This window comes from Pelophylax lessonae (assembly GCF_965119305.1).
Source record: "Pelophylax lessonae genome assembly, chromosome: 7".
Classification (NCBI taxonomy): Eukaryota; Metazoa; Chordata; class Amphibia; order Anura; family Ranidae; genus Pelophylax; species Pelophylax lessonae.
In genome coordinates this window covers 72,494,592-72,513,374 of record NC_138774.1, presented here as the reverse complement: position 1 = coordinate 72,513,374, position 18,783 = coordinate 72,494,592, and the positions used below count along the sequence as shown (strand labels likewise).

The following is an 18,783-nucleotide window of genomic DNA, read 5'->3' as shown; positions in this document are numbered from 1 at the left end:
ACATTTCAGCACATGGACATACCCCCTATCCTATAAATAGACCTGAGCTGGCTGCCATTTTACACTGTGTATTTTGTCAGTGTAGGGAGAGGTTGCTGAGAGGAGCAGGAACAGACTTTTAGTGACACAAATTGCTAGGTAATAGGTCCACAAAAGTCCTTTTAAGGACTGAATTCTTTGTGGCCAGTGGTCACACTGCTGTAACACTGCCTTTAGCTTGTCCAATGAAGTACATACTCTGCATAGGGTTGTGGGGAAATTGCTGCGCACATTTATAGGAGTTACTGGACCTAAAAATTAAGATTTTGAAGGAAAGGTTGTATGGTTCCGAACAGACTACCCAGGGACATGTAAGTATAAGATTTGGTAATGGGATGGGCATCAGAGCCTAATACACTTAACTTCACTGAAACCTTACATTAATGTGGCTGTAAACCCTTACAAATACCCAATGAAGTGACTGTTCTCAGGTGACACTCACACAAACATTAAACAAATCCTCCAACATACAGTGCATCCGGAAAGTATTCATAGTAGGGATAGACCGATTATTGGCAAGGCCGATATATCGATGGCCAATATGCACTTTCCCCGATATATATTGGTATCGGCCCTGGGACTGGCCGATATTGCCGACTTCAAAAAAACTTAAATTGCAACTTCAAAAAAACTCACATGCCTCTTACTAAATACCTTGGAATGTCTACTTTCCAAAAAGGCGTCATTTGGGGGGCATTTGTACTTTCTGGCTTGTTAGTGTCTCAAAAATTAGAGCTAGGCCGTCAGTACATCAGATGTGATCAATTTTCAATGACTGGCACCATAGCTTGTAGACTTTATTACCTTCACAAGGACCAAATAATATATACTTATTTGGGTTATTTTAAAAAAAACAGTGATGATTAAATACCACCAAAAGAAAGCTCTATTTGTGTGAAAAAAACTTTCATATGGGTACAGTGTTGCATGACTGTCATTCAAAATGTGAGATACTGAAAGATGAAAATTGGTCTGTTTATGAAGGGGGTTTAAGTGCCCAGTGGGTAAGTGGTTAAAGAGTTACTAAACCCACAGCAGTAAAATCAGTCTGTTTATGCAGTAAAGCATGCTGGCGATACTCATTGTGGAACTTAAGGGTTTAATTCTCTGCATTGTGTATAAAGGCTGTTTGATCCTGTATGCACAGATCCTCCCTTTCTTCCACTGACTCCAGAACATGTCTGGATAAGACAGAGTTACTGGAGTCAGGCTGCACATGCTCAGTTTGGTGTGTACTGCTAGGTAGTTGTTTCTTTTTCTTGGGAGAGCGTGTGTGATTAGCACAGGGCCAATCAGCACTGTCCAGACAGAGGGCCAGGGGTCCTTGATCCTTATAGGACAGCTCAGTGCAGTATGAAAAATTCTCCTACAAGCTTTAACCAGACACTAATAGAAGTCACAAGACTTCTATATACTGCTGGTGAGAAAAGGTATTTAGCAGTTTATATTTACTAAAACTATTGCATTTCCAAGTTCTGTGTACTGTGGGAGACCAGATACAGTGAATGCAGGCTCCTGGGTTTAGTAACACTTTAAGGAGGAGTGGGCTCCCTCTAGGCCAACTTGCCCTCAATCCATCCATTAGTATATATACTGTTACTGTATATGTGCTTCTACTATGAGGAATGTCAAAATGTATACAGTTAGGACTGCAGATAATACTGGAGTGCTTTGTCGCAGCCTCTGCAGCTTACTTATGTATTCGCACTTGTGTGCAAACGAAACCCTTGTTTTTAACGTGAACTGTCAGACAGGACATTTGGTTTGTTGCAGGCTGGCTAGTAACTTGAGCTGGGAAATTTTCTTTGTTTTTTTTTTTTTTTACGCGTGTCGCCCTTCCATGTGCTCCTTGCTGTTAAGGCCAGTTATGGGTTGGAGAAAATCAAAAATGTGTACCGCACTACGGACAAAATAAATAGATAAATAGACCTATACCTAGATGCAGCTGTTCAAAAATGGTGATAACCAAATTACTAAAGTGCAGTGCCAAATACCAGCGCAAAATGGTATAGTAATAAATTGCATATAAATACCAGATCACTCATAAGTAAAGATAAATTAAAGTGCAATGTGCAATGTGCAATAACATATATATAAATATGAAAATAATTCTGAGTGGTGTCCCCCTCCACGGGGTGACGTGATCAGAAAAAAGGGGACCGCTAACGGTCCAATAGGTCTATATATATACGTCTTTGAAAACGCCCGGAAGGGGAGGGCGAAACACGTCGACGCAATTTCCGGTCTACGGACATCGGAACGTCACTTCCAGTACGGTTGGAGCGCAAGTCGGGACTAGGTGCCATCCCGAGCAGTATCCACGGCCAGGAAGATTTGAGACTCGCCTGATTTGCTATCTGCCTGTATTATCTTCACCAAATGTGAGTGTAATCGTTGTTTTTAATACCATTAAACGTGTTGTGGTGTCCCCCTCCACGGGGTGACGTGATCAGAAAAAAGGGAACCACTAACGGTCCAATAGGCATGCTAATGTTCAAGTGCAACAGTCCACATAAATCTGAAAATAAAAAATGCCACAGAAAGTCCCAATGGAAAGTGCTGATGTGCTAGGAATCACTGTGCAAAAGCATGCCTTCAATCCAGTGCAGTGAAAAGATGGTGACAATCTGCCCCCTCTGGATGTTCCACTTACCGGACTAAATTGACCCCATAAGCCATATAGCCCAAAAGGTCAAATATGGCTGGTGTCCCAGTAAGGAACTTGATGAATTCTTGGGGTTGGATATCAATGGTCCCTGTAGTCCTTAATACTCCAATCGCATATGAGGAGAAAGAGAGACCCCACAATAGTGTAACTCTGATAACACGTTTAATGGTATTAAAAACAACGATTACACTCACATTTGGTGAAGATAATACAGGCAGATAGCAAAACAGGCGAGTCTCAAATCTTCCTGGCCGTGGATACAGCTCGGGATGGCGCCTAGTCCCGACTTGCGTTCCAACCGTACCGGAAGTGACGTTCCGATGTCCGTAGACCGGAAATTGCGTCGACGTGTTTCGCCCTCCCCTTCCGGGCGTTTTCAAAGACGTATATATATATAGACCTATTGGACCGTTAGCGGTCCCCTTTTTTCTGATCACGTCACCCTGTGGAGGGGGACACCACTCAGAATTATTTTCATATTTATATATATGTTATTGCACATTGCACATTGCACTTTAATTCATCTTTACTTATGAGTGATCTGGTATTTATATGCAATTTATTACCATACCGTTTTGCGCTGGTATTTGGCACTGCACATGGGTTGGAGAAGTTTGTGTGTACCGGAGAAGGGTTATAACCTTGCATTTTATTGACATATGTTAACCCATTGAGATTAAGTCCCACTTTCTGTCCTGTAATCTTTGTCACTGGGACAGGAAGTGAAGGTAAATCTAAAAACTGTCCCCAGAATCTAAGTAGAAAGAAACTCAATGGGTACAATTGTTAGGATATCTAATAGTAAAGGTGGAATTTCTGGAGACAGGAAATAAGGAGAACTCTACCTAATGAAAACAGAGACAGCAATAATAACCTGACAGAGGTTCTAATGCTTCTCTGCTTTTTATACAGCACAAGAAAAAGCTTTGATCTGAAAGTCCACAATGATGCCCACTGCCCAGTTTCAGGTCCGTTTAATGAACAGCTTAGTTTGAGGCTTCATATTTAATCAGAAAGAAAGCAAAACAATAATTCACTCACACCATAGGCCATGCTCAAGTGTTTATTTATTTGCTGTGATTTAATAATAATTTACATATAATTCAAATTTCACTTCATGCCTTTGATTCAGAACAAATGTTTTAACAATTAAATATTCCACTGTACAATTGTCAGTGTTAATTAACAAACATTCCCATGTATTATGGTTTTCTTGGGACTGTCAGAATCTGGAAATCTTCACACATTGATACCCTTTTTGTTATGGTTGGTCTGGAGTGGTCATAGTTAATGAAAGTGTGTATCATCATTTGACACATATAACATAAAAAAGCTTGTATTCATTTTACATTGATTTATCTATTTTATTTGGATAGGGTTGATTTTGGAATGTATAATTTTGGATTTGGGTTTGGATTGTGAAGTGAAAGAAAGGTCATAATGGATCAGGTAGGCATCATTATACATGTAAAGCCTGTGATCATTAGGATTGTAGGACAGACTTTGCACTTTCTCTTTCATCTTATCAAAAACGACACTTAACTTCCCTTCCTCATTAGTTTTGGTATCATACATGTAGAAGATCTCCTCTTGCTTTGTGCTGATGGCTCGTGTAGCGTACAAGACCCCGCACACCATGAATGCATTGCTGACTCCATGTTTGAACTGGTTGGTGTTCCAGGTCTGTAGTACTGCAAGACTGGTATCATTAAGTTTGCTGATAACAATATTTCCACCATTCTGCTCAGTGGAATAAATGACCCAAAGACCCTCTTCATCACCAGCCAAGTCAATGTCCTGCCAAGCAGTGTGTGAGTAGGAGAACCGGTTATTGAATGTGGCACCAGGGAGAGCCGCTCGGGTGAGCACATTGTTTTTCCAGTCATATTTACAGATGTTCAAGGTGTTCCAGCAGTTATAGTATAACATGTTGTTGTACAGGATCATTCCACCACCTTGACCACAATCAGTATAAATAATGCTGCCTCCAGAATACCAATACAATAACTTCTCTGTGGCACCATTGTAGATTGTTAGATCATTATAAGAAGGATAGAAGCGTAATGCTTGCGAAATCCTTCCCTCAGTTGCTAGAGGAGCTACCCACTGGACATTCTGATCAGCTCCAAGTAGTGAATCTCTCCCCCACCCTCCATACAAATTATTGGGTCCTGCCCAGTTTAGTTGGACTACAAATGGTTTGCTGATGTTAATGATTTGGCCATGTTCACAAGTACCTGCAAGAAAGTAATAGATGAATATAAATTTTATAATACAAAAAAACAAAAACAAAATGTAAATGCAGCAAATTACAACATCTGGGTCAGCCAGGGCTTTGCTAAGAACACTTTGGTATGTCAGGCATTACCAGGTACATTTGATAAAGTGGGGTTTCCATGGCTAACGATATATGTAGGTAAATCATTCAAAACAAACATATTCTATTTATTGATTTTCTTGGTTGGCTATGAACTGTGATGGCAGTAGGTGAAAAGAGAGAGAGTTAATGAATGCTATTATGAGTCATCTATCATTTTTGTAGGGTTACACATTATTTTGAGGAAAAGGAAAGACTTTTCAAGTTGCTTTGAAAAAGCTTCCCAAATGGAAGATCTCAGCCTCAAACTTAAAGTGGAGTTCCACCCTGGTTATACATTTTTTAAGAAAAATACCCCAGGGACAGTAAGGGGTAGCACATTCCACAATGGCTAGCCTCTGATCTGTTCCAGGTTGCACTTACCTTTTGGGAGAAATACTTACCTTGAAAATGTCTTGTCCAGCGCTGCCATCTCAGGTGTGGGCAGCTTGAAGCCAGCGCGATCCTCTTCCGCGTCCTCTTCCGTCCTCTTCTTTCTTCTTCGGTCCCACGATGCACTGCACCGGCCTTGACGTCACTTCCGGTGCGCGCGCGTCATCCCTCCACAGCTTCTGGGCATGCCCAGAAGCTGTTTAGAAGGGAATGACGCGCGCGCCCCGGGAACTAACGTCGGGGCTGGTGCAGGCGCAATGATTCCTGGGAGCGATGACGTTCAGCTCCCAGGAATCATTGCAAAAGCCAGGAAGTGACGAATCGCCGTGGCCGCCGAGGGGAGGAAGAAGGAAGTAAGGTAAGTATATTTTCTCTACAAGGTAAGTAAAAAAAAAAAAAAAAAAAAATTGCGATTATTCATTTGTTTTCAGGTGACCCGGAGCGAGAAGATGGAGGTAAGTATAAATTTAGAGTGGAACTCCGCATTAAGTGGACCCTTGCAAAACCTACCAATATGTTTTGTGTCCAAATAATTCCCAAAATAATACAATTATTTCAGACATATAAAGTACTGCCCAAAATCGCCATCTTGTGGCCACAAAGGAGACTGCACTGGAACAGCAAAAAATACAGTATAAATACACAGAACAGTATATCTGTTTCACACAAACGCAGAATCTTTATTACGGCTGTTCACAAACATAAGTAAAAATATTTTTATTTAAAATGAATAAAAGAAAATATATTATGTATGACTGGGACTCAACTGTGGCTAATAAAACAATTGATGTCCCAGTCAACATCTCCACAGACAACATGTTTTCAAAATAAAAATCTTACTTCTTACACCATTTTTTATTTCTTTTTATTTAATTATATTTTAAAAAATGTAAGCTGAGTGTCTGAATGCTTTAACTAGAAATTTAAGAAACCTACATCTCTGAGGAAGCTATCGTAGTGTAGGCTCTGTTACATTCCTGTCTGGGCATGGCAGCGAGTGATACATACATTTTGGAAAGGTGAGAGTGAACAGTGCATGTTTCTTTTAAAATGAGTTTACAGCTATTGTGTGTATGTGTAAAGGGCTCATTTTTAAGTTGACCTGTCCTAGTGATGGTCACTCTTAATCTGCTGGTACTTAGATTGTTGTCCTGCAAATTGTAAAATATTTTTGCTGGGTGAGGCAGAGATTATGCATCACACCTTTTATTTTTGGGTCCCAACAAGTGTGGGGACTTGCTCCTCTTCCTCTCATGTTACAATGATGATGCCTGATGATTGACCTAGTGTTGTGACATGGGGAAGGGGAGACAATCATCCTTGGGTAAACTCTGCCTGGAGATCTGCTTAGAGCACATACAAAGTTGTCTTTCCTAGTTCCCAATGTCTCAATGAAGCTGTGAGAGAGCAACATGAAAGTAAGTTCTGTTGGGACAGGAAGGTTTACATTAATCTGTTGCTTTGCCATGCATGGACTAAGCACATAGATTGTCAGACATACAGTACAAGCACTATCTGACCACCAGGCAGAAGTTGTTTGTTTTGTGCACTTATTTATTAATTTGTCTATCTAAGATGGTAGTGGAGGAGAATAATCAAGGAAGAAGCAGAATGTATATAGATGGTAGTGGAAAAACACTAAGAAAGTCAGGAGAAGAGAGTAGCCATAGATAAAGGTTGAGGAGACTGGACAAGGAATGGAAGTGGAGGAGAATGACCAGAGAGGAGAGGGGGCATAGAGAGGTGGATCAGAATGACCAAAATGGAAAGCGGACATGGGTGGATATGGAAAAAAATGAAGAGGGAGAAGAGTGGCTTATGGATGGAAGTGAAAAATAATATAGATAGAGTAGAGTGGGCTTTGATGGAAGCAAAGAACAGGATCACACAAAGAAGAGAAATGGTTATGTAAAACACAAAACAGCAATACATTGGCCTGTACATAAAATACAAAGGGTTACTCTTCCCTTGGATGAGCAGTAAGGACAGTTCATGCAGAGTCCCATACACACAATAGGTAAGTGGTGACAGCAGCATACAGGCAAAACTATAGAAATTGGGACAGGTTTTCTACCTTTTAAAGCTGTCAGCCAGTGGATATCTTCTGGACACTGTAAACATTAGATTGTCACTTAATCGAGCCAAAAATGGCTGAATCAAGCAACTATCAACTCATGGCTCTCATGCAGTACCAGTACTAAATGTTTGTAAGCTGCTTTCAAGATTGTTATGTAGACAGTTAGCGGAGTCCTTTCAATTCCTGTCTTTTGTCTGTCTGTATTAGGAGTAGTAATCGACTGATATCGTTTTTTTTAGTGCTGATACCAATACCGATATTTTGGTCATGGGATATCGGTATCGGGCGATTTTTTATTTTTTTTCACAGGTACTCTGGTGGAGGGATATAGGGGTCTAAAAGACCCCAAACCCCTCCTCTACACTTAAAAGCATTCAAAACGTCAAGTTTGGCTGTTTTGAATGCCCGCATTTTTTAAATTTGCCGCCGAGTACCCAGAAGTGATGTCATCATGACATCACTTCCAGGTTTTTTATATGGAGACCCGATCAAAGCCGAATGCGGCTTTGATGGGGTCTTCTCTTCGGCGGGCGTGCAAGTAGGAAGCCCGGGTCTCCCGATGGGATGGGAGACCCGGGCGAGCCACGGAAGGCGGTGAGAGGGGGGGTCCCCTTCCGTTCCTTGTAATGACAGCCAAGCGGCTTCTCAGCTGTATTGGTTGCCATTACAAGACAGCCGACCGTTGGCTATGTTCGCCGGTACCGAGGTGATGCCTCTAGCTGCAGGCATCACTCCGGTACAAGCGCTTTCCTGAAATATCGTAAATATCGGCAATATCAGTAACCTCCGAGGCCGATTCCGATATATCGGGGAAAGTGCATATCGGCCCCCGATATATCGGCATTGTCGATAATTGGTCGATCCCTAATTAGGAGGGCACATGCTGAACACCCTGATTCATGTTGTGAAGTAGCTTAAATTTCCTTCTTGAGAAATGTACTTAATCTGCTAATATGCAGTTTACCTCTCCAGAAGTCCCTACAGCTATGGGCACTGAAAGTGCATAGTCAGAGAAGGCCAAATTGGAGAATTGAAAGAATGCCAATCACAGCTCATATCCCCCACAGCATGGAGTTTTGGGGGGCTGTGTAATTCACTGTGGAAAAGTGGAATGTATATGACCACACAGCCTGCAGTACAAAGCCAGGAGAATGAGCCACCACAGAGCAGAGAGGGTGTTGGTTTCTGCTTGCTAATGACATCAAGCTCAATGTGTGCAAAAACCTTCCAGCACTGCAGACAGGAAAAATGACTTCAGAGAAAAACTACATTCATGGCATGTTTTCTGACTTACACAACTGTGTTTTCCCTGAGAGCTGCCATAAGCAATAAAGTTTAGTTTTGTAGTTTTAGTTTTGTATTGCCCCCTGATCTAATCAGATCTATCCCAAAAGGCATCCTGTGTTTATAACAGTTATGCATGTGTTAAAGTGATATGAGGTACCTGTCACAAAAAAACATGGGGCTAACAATTTTTTTAAAATGCTAGTTGTCTGGCTATTATGCTCATCAACGTTATTCATTTTTAAGTATTTGAGGCAGAACTCATCTTTATACTTGTTGCAAGACAGTGGTTCAATATATTAAAGCCAGATGTTTTAGAGGGAGAGGGCCAAAAATGCAAAGAAAACACGTAGACAAGGGCTTATGGTATGACTGCTGTATATTATTATGAGAGCAATGAACCAATGCGCTTACCAACAAATAAATTCAGGGGTGGGGGGGGGGATATAAATGTGCATAAAGAAATATTGCAGCCAATTTATGTAATGTCACCACATACAAAAAATATTATAATAGGGGAAAAACATCAGTGCTATAGTAAACAAATAATGACATTATGACTATCATTTATATTATAATGTATATTGTTATACATTTTAAAAAAAAATAACAATTGTCCACTGAAATTCAGTCTTTCTTCTAACCTACCAATATCTGGTGAAGGAAGGGAAGGATATCCTGGTTTTGTACTGTTCTTCTCACAATCCTCCAGGCGTTTCTTCAGAGCCTCAATCTCCCTTCTGATCACCAGCACATTGTTCTTATCATAGATTTCCAACTGGTTCACTATGATGGAAATGTTACGGATCTACAAAGAAAATAGAAACAAACTGGTAGAACAATTCTAAAACTGAACATTTTACTTGCGACTGCTTTAATGCCGGGATTGCTAACTGTCACAATTGCTTGTGTCATCAACCAAACTGTCAAACCATCAAATGGTGTCATAATCAAACAGAAGCAGCTCCTGATGAGATCACTTGGGAGGGGTGTAGCTGGAGAGTGCTGGATTGCAGTATGCTATTATAGCTCTACCCAGTGAACCTTTTAGGAAATAAGCATTAACCCATGGAGGTTGGTGAAATTTCCTCTTTAACCACTTGCCGACCAGCCACCATACTTATACTGTGGTAGGTCAGCTCTGTCCCGCGAAACAACGTACCTGTAGGTGGTTATGCTGGGCCGCTAGTGGGGGCACACACGTGCCAATTGGCCACAGGAGGAGCCAATCAGCAGGTCCGGTGGCCGCGATTGCCACTGGCAATCCGCGATCGCTCGCTGTGGAGACAGGTTGAAGGTCTGCCGTTGTAAACATGGCCGACCGCTGTTCTGTCAGTAATGAACACAGGGATTCTGTGTTCCTCTTATTTAGGAACACAGGTCCCTGTGTTCATTCAGCAAGTCCATTCCCCACACAGTTGGAAAGCATCCCCTAGGGACACATTTAACCCGTTGATCCCCCCTGGTGTTAACCTCTTCCCTGCCAGTGTTATTAGTACAGTAAAAGTGCATATTTTTAGCACTGATTACTGTAGTAATGTCACTGGTCCTCCCAAAAGTGTCAAAAAATGTCAGTTAGGGGTCCAATCTGACCACAGCAATGTCGCAGTCCCACTAAAAATCGCAGATCGCCGCCATTACTAGTGCAAAAATAAATAAATTAATAAATAAAATTGACATAAATCTAACCCCTAATTTGTAGACGTGATAACTTTTGCACAAAAAACAATTATTACACACTTAATGGGATTTTTTTTAATCAAAAATATGTAGCAGAATACATCTTGGCCTAAAATGATGAAAAAATTAGATTTTAAATTTTTTTTTATTGGGAATGTTGTATAGCAGAAAGTAAAAAATATTATTATTTTTTTTTCAGAATTGTCGCTCTTTTTTTGTTTATAGCGCAAAGGATAAAAATCACACCAAAAGAAAGCTCTATTTGTGGGAAAAAAATGACATCAGTTTTATTTGGGTACAGCGTCGTACGGCCGCACAATTGTTAGTTAAAATAAGGCAGTGCCATATCGCAGAAGTGGTTAAAAACTGCATGTAAAAGTATTAAGTACATTAAACGCAACATTTTTCCTTTCCATAATTTTTTTTTTTTTTATGTGCCTCTGAAGTTACTGGCAAAAAAATTCTAGTTAATTCCTAGCACAGTCTCCTCCCTCTTTGTATATTATAACACTCTCTCCTCTGCGAATGTCTGATTATTCTCTGTGCTGGCCCAGCTTATTTTTCTCTCTGCTTACCTCCCAACCTAACCTTTCATCATGATGGGAAAGAGCAATCGGGAATACTATGGCAGGAGAAAAGTGCCTATTTTTTACTGCCTGCCAGTAAAAATACTGATGGTTGGCAACACTGACTGTTGTCCTATTGGATGTGATTTCAGCTCAGTTTACACGCTATAGCAGGCATATGCAAACTGTGGCCCTCCAGCTGTTGCAAAACTACAAGTCCCATCATGCCTCTGTCTCTGGGTGTCATGCTTGTGGCTGTCAGCATCTTGCTATGCCTCATGGGACTTGTAGTTCTGCAACAGCTGGGGGACCACAGTTTGCATATGCCTGCTATAGCGTGTAAACTGAGCTGAAATCACATCCAATAGGACAACAGTCAGTGTTGCCAACCATCAGTATTTTTACTGGCAGGCAGTAAAAAATAGGCACTTTTCTCCTGCCATTAAATGCCAGTGACAAGAAAAGTTTGCCAGTAAAAAATATGGCTGTGACGCTCAGCTCGGAACTGCACATGAGCAGTTCTGGTCCGGAGCTGCCTGAGACCATCCGAGTTTTGGCGGCGCTGGTGGGTCTGGCAGAGGCAGTGCCTCAGCGTGTCTTGTGATGTCATAGTGCAAGGGAGCTGAGTGGAGCCAAGTGTTTGGGTCTGCAGGACAGGAGCAGGGCAAGCCGGGAGCGGGACTGTCAGTGCTGTTTGGACTGGAGTGGATTGAAGGGTCCACCTGGCATTGGGAGGGATGTGTCATGTCAGTGTGATGTCATCATCATCTGTGCTGCTGCACACTGCGGTCAGTGTCACTGCGAGTCAATTTCATGTGTGCGTGCCGCCCATTCCAATATCTTGCCGTCCTGAGTCCTGTCCCTGAGCTACTTACTTTATCAAAAATGAAAAAAGAAAAATGTTTTTTGCCTTAATATCTACCTTAATTCACATTGCTATTTGAATATGGTACTTGTTTGTAGCCTAAATACTAAAATTTGCACCTAAAAACTGGAATTTTGTAACTTTGGAAATGCTAGTAAAAACTTGGCTGTGACAGCAAATTTTGGGTGTCGTGTCAGTAAATTTCAATCTGGTAGGTTGGCAACACTGCCAGCAGTAGTCTTGGGCTTTAGATGTCTGCACAAGAGAAGCTTTTAAATAACATGCATAAAATACGTTAAATGCACAAATGTGGGAAGATTTTTGTTGAAATGAAAGATCTGAGGACAGGTTTTGTTTAAGCATTAAAGCGGAGTTCCGGCCACAAAAATTTTTTTTTCAATAAAAATACCCCCGGGACAGTCAGGGCTAGTACATTCCACAATGGATAGCCTCTGTACTGTCCCTGGTCACACTTACCTTTTAGAAGAAATACTTACCTTGAAAATTTCTTCTCCAGCGCTGCCATCTCGTCCTCTTCTCCCAGAATGCGCCTGCACCGGCCCCGCTCATCCCTCCACAGCTTCTGGGCATGCCCAGAAGCTGTTTAGCAGGGAATGACTCACCCACACCGGAACTGACGAGCGGGGCCGGTGCAGGCGCATTGATTCCTGGGAGCGATGACGTTCAGCTCCCAGGAATCAATGCAAAGAGGAAGTGACGGCGCGGGCCGCGGCTGCAGAGGGAGGAAGTGGAAGAAAGGTGAGTATATTTTTCTTCAATAACAAGGTAAGTAAACAAAAAAAAAATAAAAATCGTAACTATCCATTTGTTTTTCAGGTGACCAAAAGCAAGCGGATGGCCCAAAAATTGACTATGTCGATTCTGTGGCTGGAACTCCGGTAGCAATGCTCTTAGTGAAATATAAAATTTAAGAAAACTAGCAAGGCTTTTACACTAATGTGAGAGTACATAGTTTTGTCTTACCTCCTGGTAGAGAGTCTCTATTATGATGTTGGAGCCATTAAATGACTCTTTCAGCTGCACTATGAGGATCTCCATCTCTTTGATCTCCAACTTGATGAGCTCAAAGTCCAATTCAGTGTAGGAGAGACCTCCGTTCTCCATGATCTCCACGCGTTTGGTCAGATTCTTCAGCTGCTGTATGTACACGGTCAGTATGCTCTGATAGATGTAGATCTGTACAAAGAATTCACATTTGTTATTATTGTCAGTATATCTTACAGTCTGCTGAAAAATATATCTGAAAACAAAAGTTGTTTTTTTCAACCAAAGTATACTTGAAGCCAATTTTTTTTAAGATTTGGATAGAGTGGGGAAGGACCTGTCAGGTTGTTTTTTATAACCCCTTTGCTCGGGAAGTGAGGGAAAATTTCCCCAAAAAGAACAAACAGCAATATATATCTGACAGATTCAAATCTTTCTCACTTTAACCACAACAGAATTAAAGGTTTTGGCAGATGCACTTTACACATCATCCCTGCAATTAGTATGTGGTCTGCGAGTTAGGCCCCTTTCACACATGTCTGTTCCGCCGACGGACTCCGTTTTTCTCAGCGGGGATCAATCCGCCAATCCCCCGATGAGCAGGCGGATGACAGCTCAGTCTCCGCTCTGTGTGCGGAGACAGAGGTGTCAGATCCCTGCTCTCCTCTATGGGGGAATCAGATGAGAATGGACCGCCTGTCCGTTTCTCATCTGATCTGACCTGCCAGACGGATGGAAAATAGGGTTTCCGAATTTGACAGACAGGATCGGAAAAAAGGGGATATTGATGAGTAAATGTCTTACCAAACACCATGTAGTGTTTGCTCTTCTGAAAATGCTAGTTGTCTGGCTGCCTTTTCAATATGTTAAGTCACTGAGGCAGAACAAGCACACAGATCAGGAAAGTCAATTGTAAAGACCTCTTTATCATGTAAGAATTGGCAGGCATAAGCTGACCTTTCAAGGTAAGGCTCAAAGCCTTAGATGCATTGAGGGGAATCATCACTAGGGATGATCGAACGGTTCGGGTCGACCATCGGTTCGACCCGAACATTGGATGTTCGATATTCGGCCGAATACCGAACTTTTTGCGGCAAAAGTTCGGTATTCGGCCACCAGAACCGCCCAAAATGCACTGGGACAGGAACTGGGCTTTAAAAGCCCGTGATTGGCCCAGAAACGTCTGCAAAAGCCAATGAGGGGGCAGGAGTCTCCTAGGAACGTGATTGGAGTGACTACGGGGACCAGAGGCCAATCAGGAGTGAATACGCCCCACACTATATAAGATGGCCCCGCCTAACCCCTAGCACAGTTATGCAGAGCCTGTTGAAGAGAGTTGAAGCAGTTCTGTCTGACTCCTGCTTGCTACACTACATTTCCTACATATCGAGTGGTTCTAAAGCTCCATATAGCAGAATTGTATTTAGCTTACAGCCAGTGTAGTTAGATACAGCGATTGTGCTGGTTCTTAGAGTTAAAAAAAAAAAAAAAAAACTTAAGGGACAGTGTCAGTCTTCTGCTGTATGGAGCTTTCTATTTAGTGGAAAGGGATATCTAGTGTAGTTAGGGAACTTTGTACTACATTAGTTAGATTTGAAAATTTAGTTTCTGTAGGGAAAGTGTGAGGGTTCTGTTTAGTGAGCACGTGGCACAGTGCTGCTCTATCACAGCAGGTATACGTGCTTGCTAGGCAGCAAAATACAGTGACAACTTAACGCCTGTTGTTCAAAGCGTTAGGTGCACTGTACAAAAGCCTTTGCAACTGTGCGTGACACGCAACTGCTGTGCTGTATCCAGCGACAACTGTGGGTCGCATAGCAGTGTGCGTTTTTCACCGCACACAGTTGCCAACGCATCAGTGACAACCTAACGCCTGTTGTTCAAAGCGTTAGGTCCACTGTGCAAAAGGCTTTGCTACTGTGCGTGAACCGCAACTGCTGTGCTGTATCCAGCGACAACTGTGGGTCGCATAGCAGTGTGCGTTTTTCACCGCACACAGTTGCCAACGCATCAGTGACAACTTAACGCCTGTTGTTCAAAGCGTTAGGTGCACTGTACAAAAGCCTTTGCAACTGTGCGTGACACGCAACTGCTGTGCTGTATCCAGCGACAACTGTGGGTCGCATAGCAGTGTGCGTTTTTCACCGCACACAGTTGCCAACGCATCAGTGACAACCTAACGCCTGTTGTTCAAAGCGTTAGGTCCACTGTGCAAAAGGCTTTGCTACTGTGCGTGAACCGCAACTGCTGTGCTGTATCCAGCGACAACTGTGGGTCGCATAGCAGTGTGCGTTTTTCACCGCACACAGTTGCCAACGCATCAGTGACAACTTAACGCCTGTTGTTCAAAGCGTTAGGTGCACTGTACAAAAGCCTTTGCAACTGTGCGTGACACGCAACTGCTGTGCTGTATCCAGCGACAACTGTGGGTCGCATAGCAGTGTGCGTTTTTCACCGCACACAGTTGCCAACGCATCAGTGACAACCTAACGCCTGTTGTTCAAAGCGTTAGGTCCACTGTGCAAAAGGCTTTGCTACTGTGCGTGAACCGCAACTGCTGTGCTGTATCCAGCGACAACTGTGGGTCGCATAGCAGTGTGCGTTTTTCACCGCACACAGTTGCCAACGCATCATTGAGAAATATGCCTGGTAGACCAAGAAAAGGCATACGTGGCCCTGCTGCGGAAAGGGGCACAGCTTCTAGGGTGTCTAGAGGCAGAGGTGGACGTGGTGGTCAGTCCTCAGCCAGGCCACCATTTGGATTGTTCTCCGGCAGTGGCCAAGCTATACGTCCACAGTATGTACAGGAGGTGGTGGACTATATGAACAAACCCTCATCATCGGCATCATCTGCAACTACAGTGACCCAGGCAGAGAAAAGTGGTCAGTCTTCTGCAGTTGTCAGAACAAATACAGATGAGTCCATGTCCACCTCATGTCCTCTCTTAGACCCAATTTCAGACATGGCAGAGGAGTCAGCTGAGCTGTTTGACCACAGTGTCGGCCATCTACACCAGCCTGATGCTCAGTCCTTTATGGAGTCTGATGTTGGGTCTGAGTTTGAGGAGGAGGCAGAGCAAACAAGAGGGGAGAGCAGACGGCCCGCTCCATCTTAGGCCGCACCTGTTGTCTCCCAGGCCAGGCCTGATGCTCAGTCTTTGATAGAATCAGATGTTGGGTCTGAGGTTGAGGAGGAGGCAGAGCAAACAAGAGGGGAGAGCAGACGGCCCGCTCCATCTAAGGCCGCACCTGTTGTCTCCCAGGCCAGGCCTGATGCTCAGTCTTTGATGGAGTCAGATGTTGGGTCTGAGGTTGAGGAGGAGGCAGAGCAAGCAAGAGGGGAGAGCAGACGGCCTACTCCATCTAAGGCCGCACCTGTTGTCTCCCGGGCCACTATACACACCTCATCTTGCTGGGCCTTTTTTGAGACATCCCATGCAGATAAAACAGTTGCGATCTGCAAGATTTGTAAGAAGGGTATAAAACGTGGCAAAAATGTCAACCACCTGGGTACAAGCTGCCTAAACAGGCATTTGACAACCCACCACTCGGCCCGTTGGCAGGAGCATTTAAAGAACCCACAAAAGGGCCAAAGATCGGTCAGTCGGCCTCCTAGTTCTCCTCGCGCTCCTCCTCATGCTCCATCTGCTCCACCTGCTCCACCTGCACATCAGTCTGTTCCTGGCCCTGCTATAGTCACTCGTCACCTGTTGGCAGCCTCCACTGGCAGGGATGATGATATAGCAGGCAGTGTCGCATCTACCTCCAGCACACCACCAGCTGTAACATCTAGACGCCAAATTTCGATTCCACACATGCTGGAACGAAAAAAAATGTATACTCCCCGCCACCCACATGCCCAGCGTCTAAACAGTAGTTTGGCTAAACTACTGGCTCTGCAACTATTACCATTTAACCTGGTAGAGTCTGCTCCCTTCCGTGACTTCGCAAAATGTGCAGTTCCACAGTGGCAGGTGCCAAGTCGGCATTACTTTTCCCGTAAGGCCCTGCCATCCCTATACCAACATGTGGAAGGCAATGTAGTGTCGTCCCTGGCCAAGTCAGTCAGCCGTAAGATACACTTGACGGCTGACACTTGGTCAAGCAAACATGGGCAGGGACGGTACATTTCTGTCACTGCTCACTGGGTGACACTGCTTGCCAGTGGAAGGGATTGTAGCCAGGGCTCGGTGCTGCAGCCAGTGTTGCCCCCACGTCTGCAAACAGCTGGTGGTGTCGCTGATCCGGGTAGATCGATCACTTCTACCCCCTCCTGCTCCTCCTCCTCTACCTCCTCCATGCCCTCCTCTGCAGAATGGTCCTTTGAATATGATGAGGTACCACGTAAACGTTCAAAGGGCTATTCTATGTCTCAGGCCAAAAGGTGTCACGCAGTGCTGCAGCTTGTGTGTCTAGGGGACAGGCAGCACACTGCCCCTCAGATTCTTGGGGCTCTGCAGGCACAGGCCCAGAGGTGGTTGACACCACGCCAGCTGCAGCCAGGGATGGTGGTTACTGATAATGGGTCAAACCTCCTGGCCGCCCTTCGTCAGGGAAAGTTAACCCATGTGCCATGCCTGGCGCATGTCCTGAGTCTCGTGGTACAGCGGTTTTTGAACTCGTACCCGGGAATGCAGGATGTGCTAAGGATGGCAAGAAGGGTGTGCAGTCACTTCAGGCGGTCGTACAGTGCCACTGCACGTTTGGCCGAAGTGCAGCGCGAGTTTCACCTGCCGGTACACCGCCTCATCTGTGACATGCCCACCCGCTGGAACTCCACCTTGGCTATGCTGCAGCGCCTGTACACGCAGCAGAGGGCCCTCAATGAATACCTATGCGAGTACGGCACCAGCACTGGCTCTGCGCGCCTGGGCTTCTTTTCACCACGGCAGTGGCTTTTGATTAAGGATGCATGCGCTGTCCTCTCGCCATTTGAGGAGGCCACAAGGATGGTCAGCCGGGACAGCACATGCATCAGTGACACCCTACCGGTACTGTTTTTGTTGGAGCACACTCTGCGTGGCATTATGGACAGGGCACTGGAGGCAGAGCAGCAGGAGGAAGAGGAGGACTTCCTTGCCTCTCAAGGCCCCCTTTATCCTGAGAATCCTGACCCCATTATGCCTAGCTCCCAGAGGCCCGAGCAGGATCCAGGGGTGGAAGAGGAGGAGGAGGACGATTCTGCGGGAACTTTTGCAGGGTTTGAGGAGGAGGAGGAGGAAGACATGCGGCAATCTGCAAGGCCTAGTTTGACTCCCTCGGGACACTTTGGAGTAGTACGTGGCTGGGAGGAGGAGGAGCCCGTTGAAGATAATGTCGTTATGAGTGACCCCGAGGAGTCAGCTTCTCAGGCCTTCGCTAATTTGCGACGCATGGGAAACATCACGCTCGAGAGCCTGCGAAAGGACCCCAGAATCAAGGCCATTAAAGAGACAAACCACTATTGGTTGGCCACCCTACTTGACCCTCGGTACAAGTGTAAAGTCTCGGAGCTTTTCCCATCCACCCAGAGAGTCCACAGGATCAAATCCCTTGAGGACAGTCTCAAGAGGAATCTGGTGAACATGTTCCCCGACTCCCGTAGGGTGCAGGGGCGGGGACAACCTACCATGGATTCTACTGGTGGTCACGAGAGGAGCGTTGGAGAAGGCGTGCGGTTGACGGATGCCTTTCGGTCTTTTTTTAGTCCTCACCGCCCAGGCCTCTCAGCTGCCACATCGCATCGACACCGTCTGCATCACATGGTGGACGATTACGTGAGGGCACAAAGTGACACAGAGGGCTTTTCATGTGACGAATCCGATCCACTGGCATACTGGGTCTTAAGATTAGACCACTGGCCAGAACTGG

The 18,783-nt window shown here is 44.5% G+C and overlaps 1 protein-coding gene across 1 annotated transcript in view; it reads right to left on the bottom strand.

The window, feature by feature from the left end:
• Positions 1–4,050: 4,050 nt before the first annotated feature.
• LOC309559627 (olfactomedin-4-like) overlaps positions 4,051–18,783 on the bottom strand; it is a 30,895-nt gene continuing 16,162 nt past the window's right edge. The window contains exons 3-5 of the mRNA XM_082262964.1: positions 12,913–13,125; positions 9,466–9,625; positions 4,051–4,944 (exon numbers count right to left, since the gene is read on the bottom strand). Of these exons, the coding sequence (XP_082119090.1) occupies positions 4,067–4,944; positions 9,466–9,625; positions 12,913–13,125 (1,251 nt within the window). The 3' untranslated portion in view covers positions 4,051–4,066. The remainder of the gene's footprint in view (positions 4,945–9,465; positions 9,626–12,912; positions 13,126–18,783) is intronic.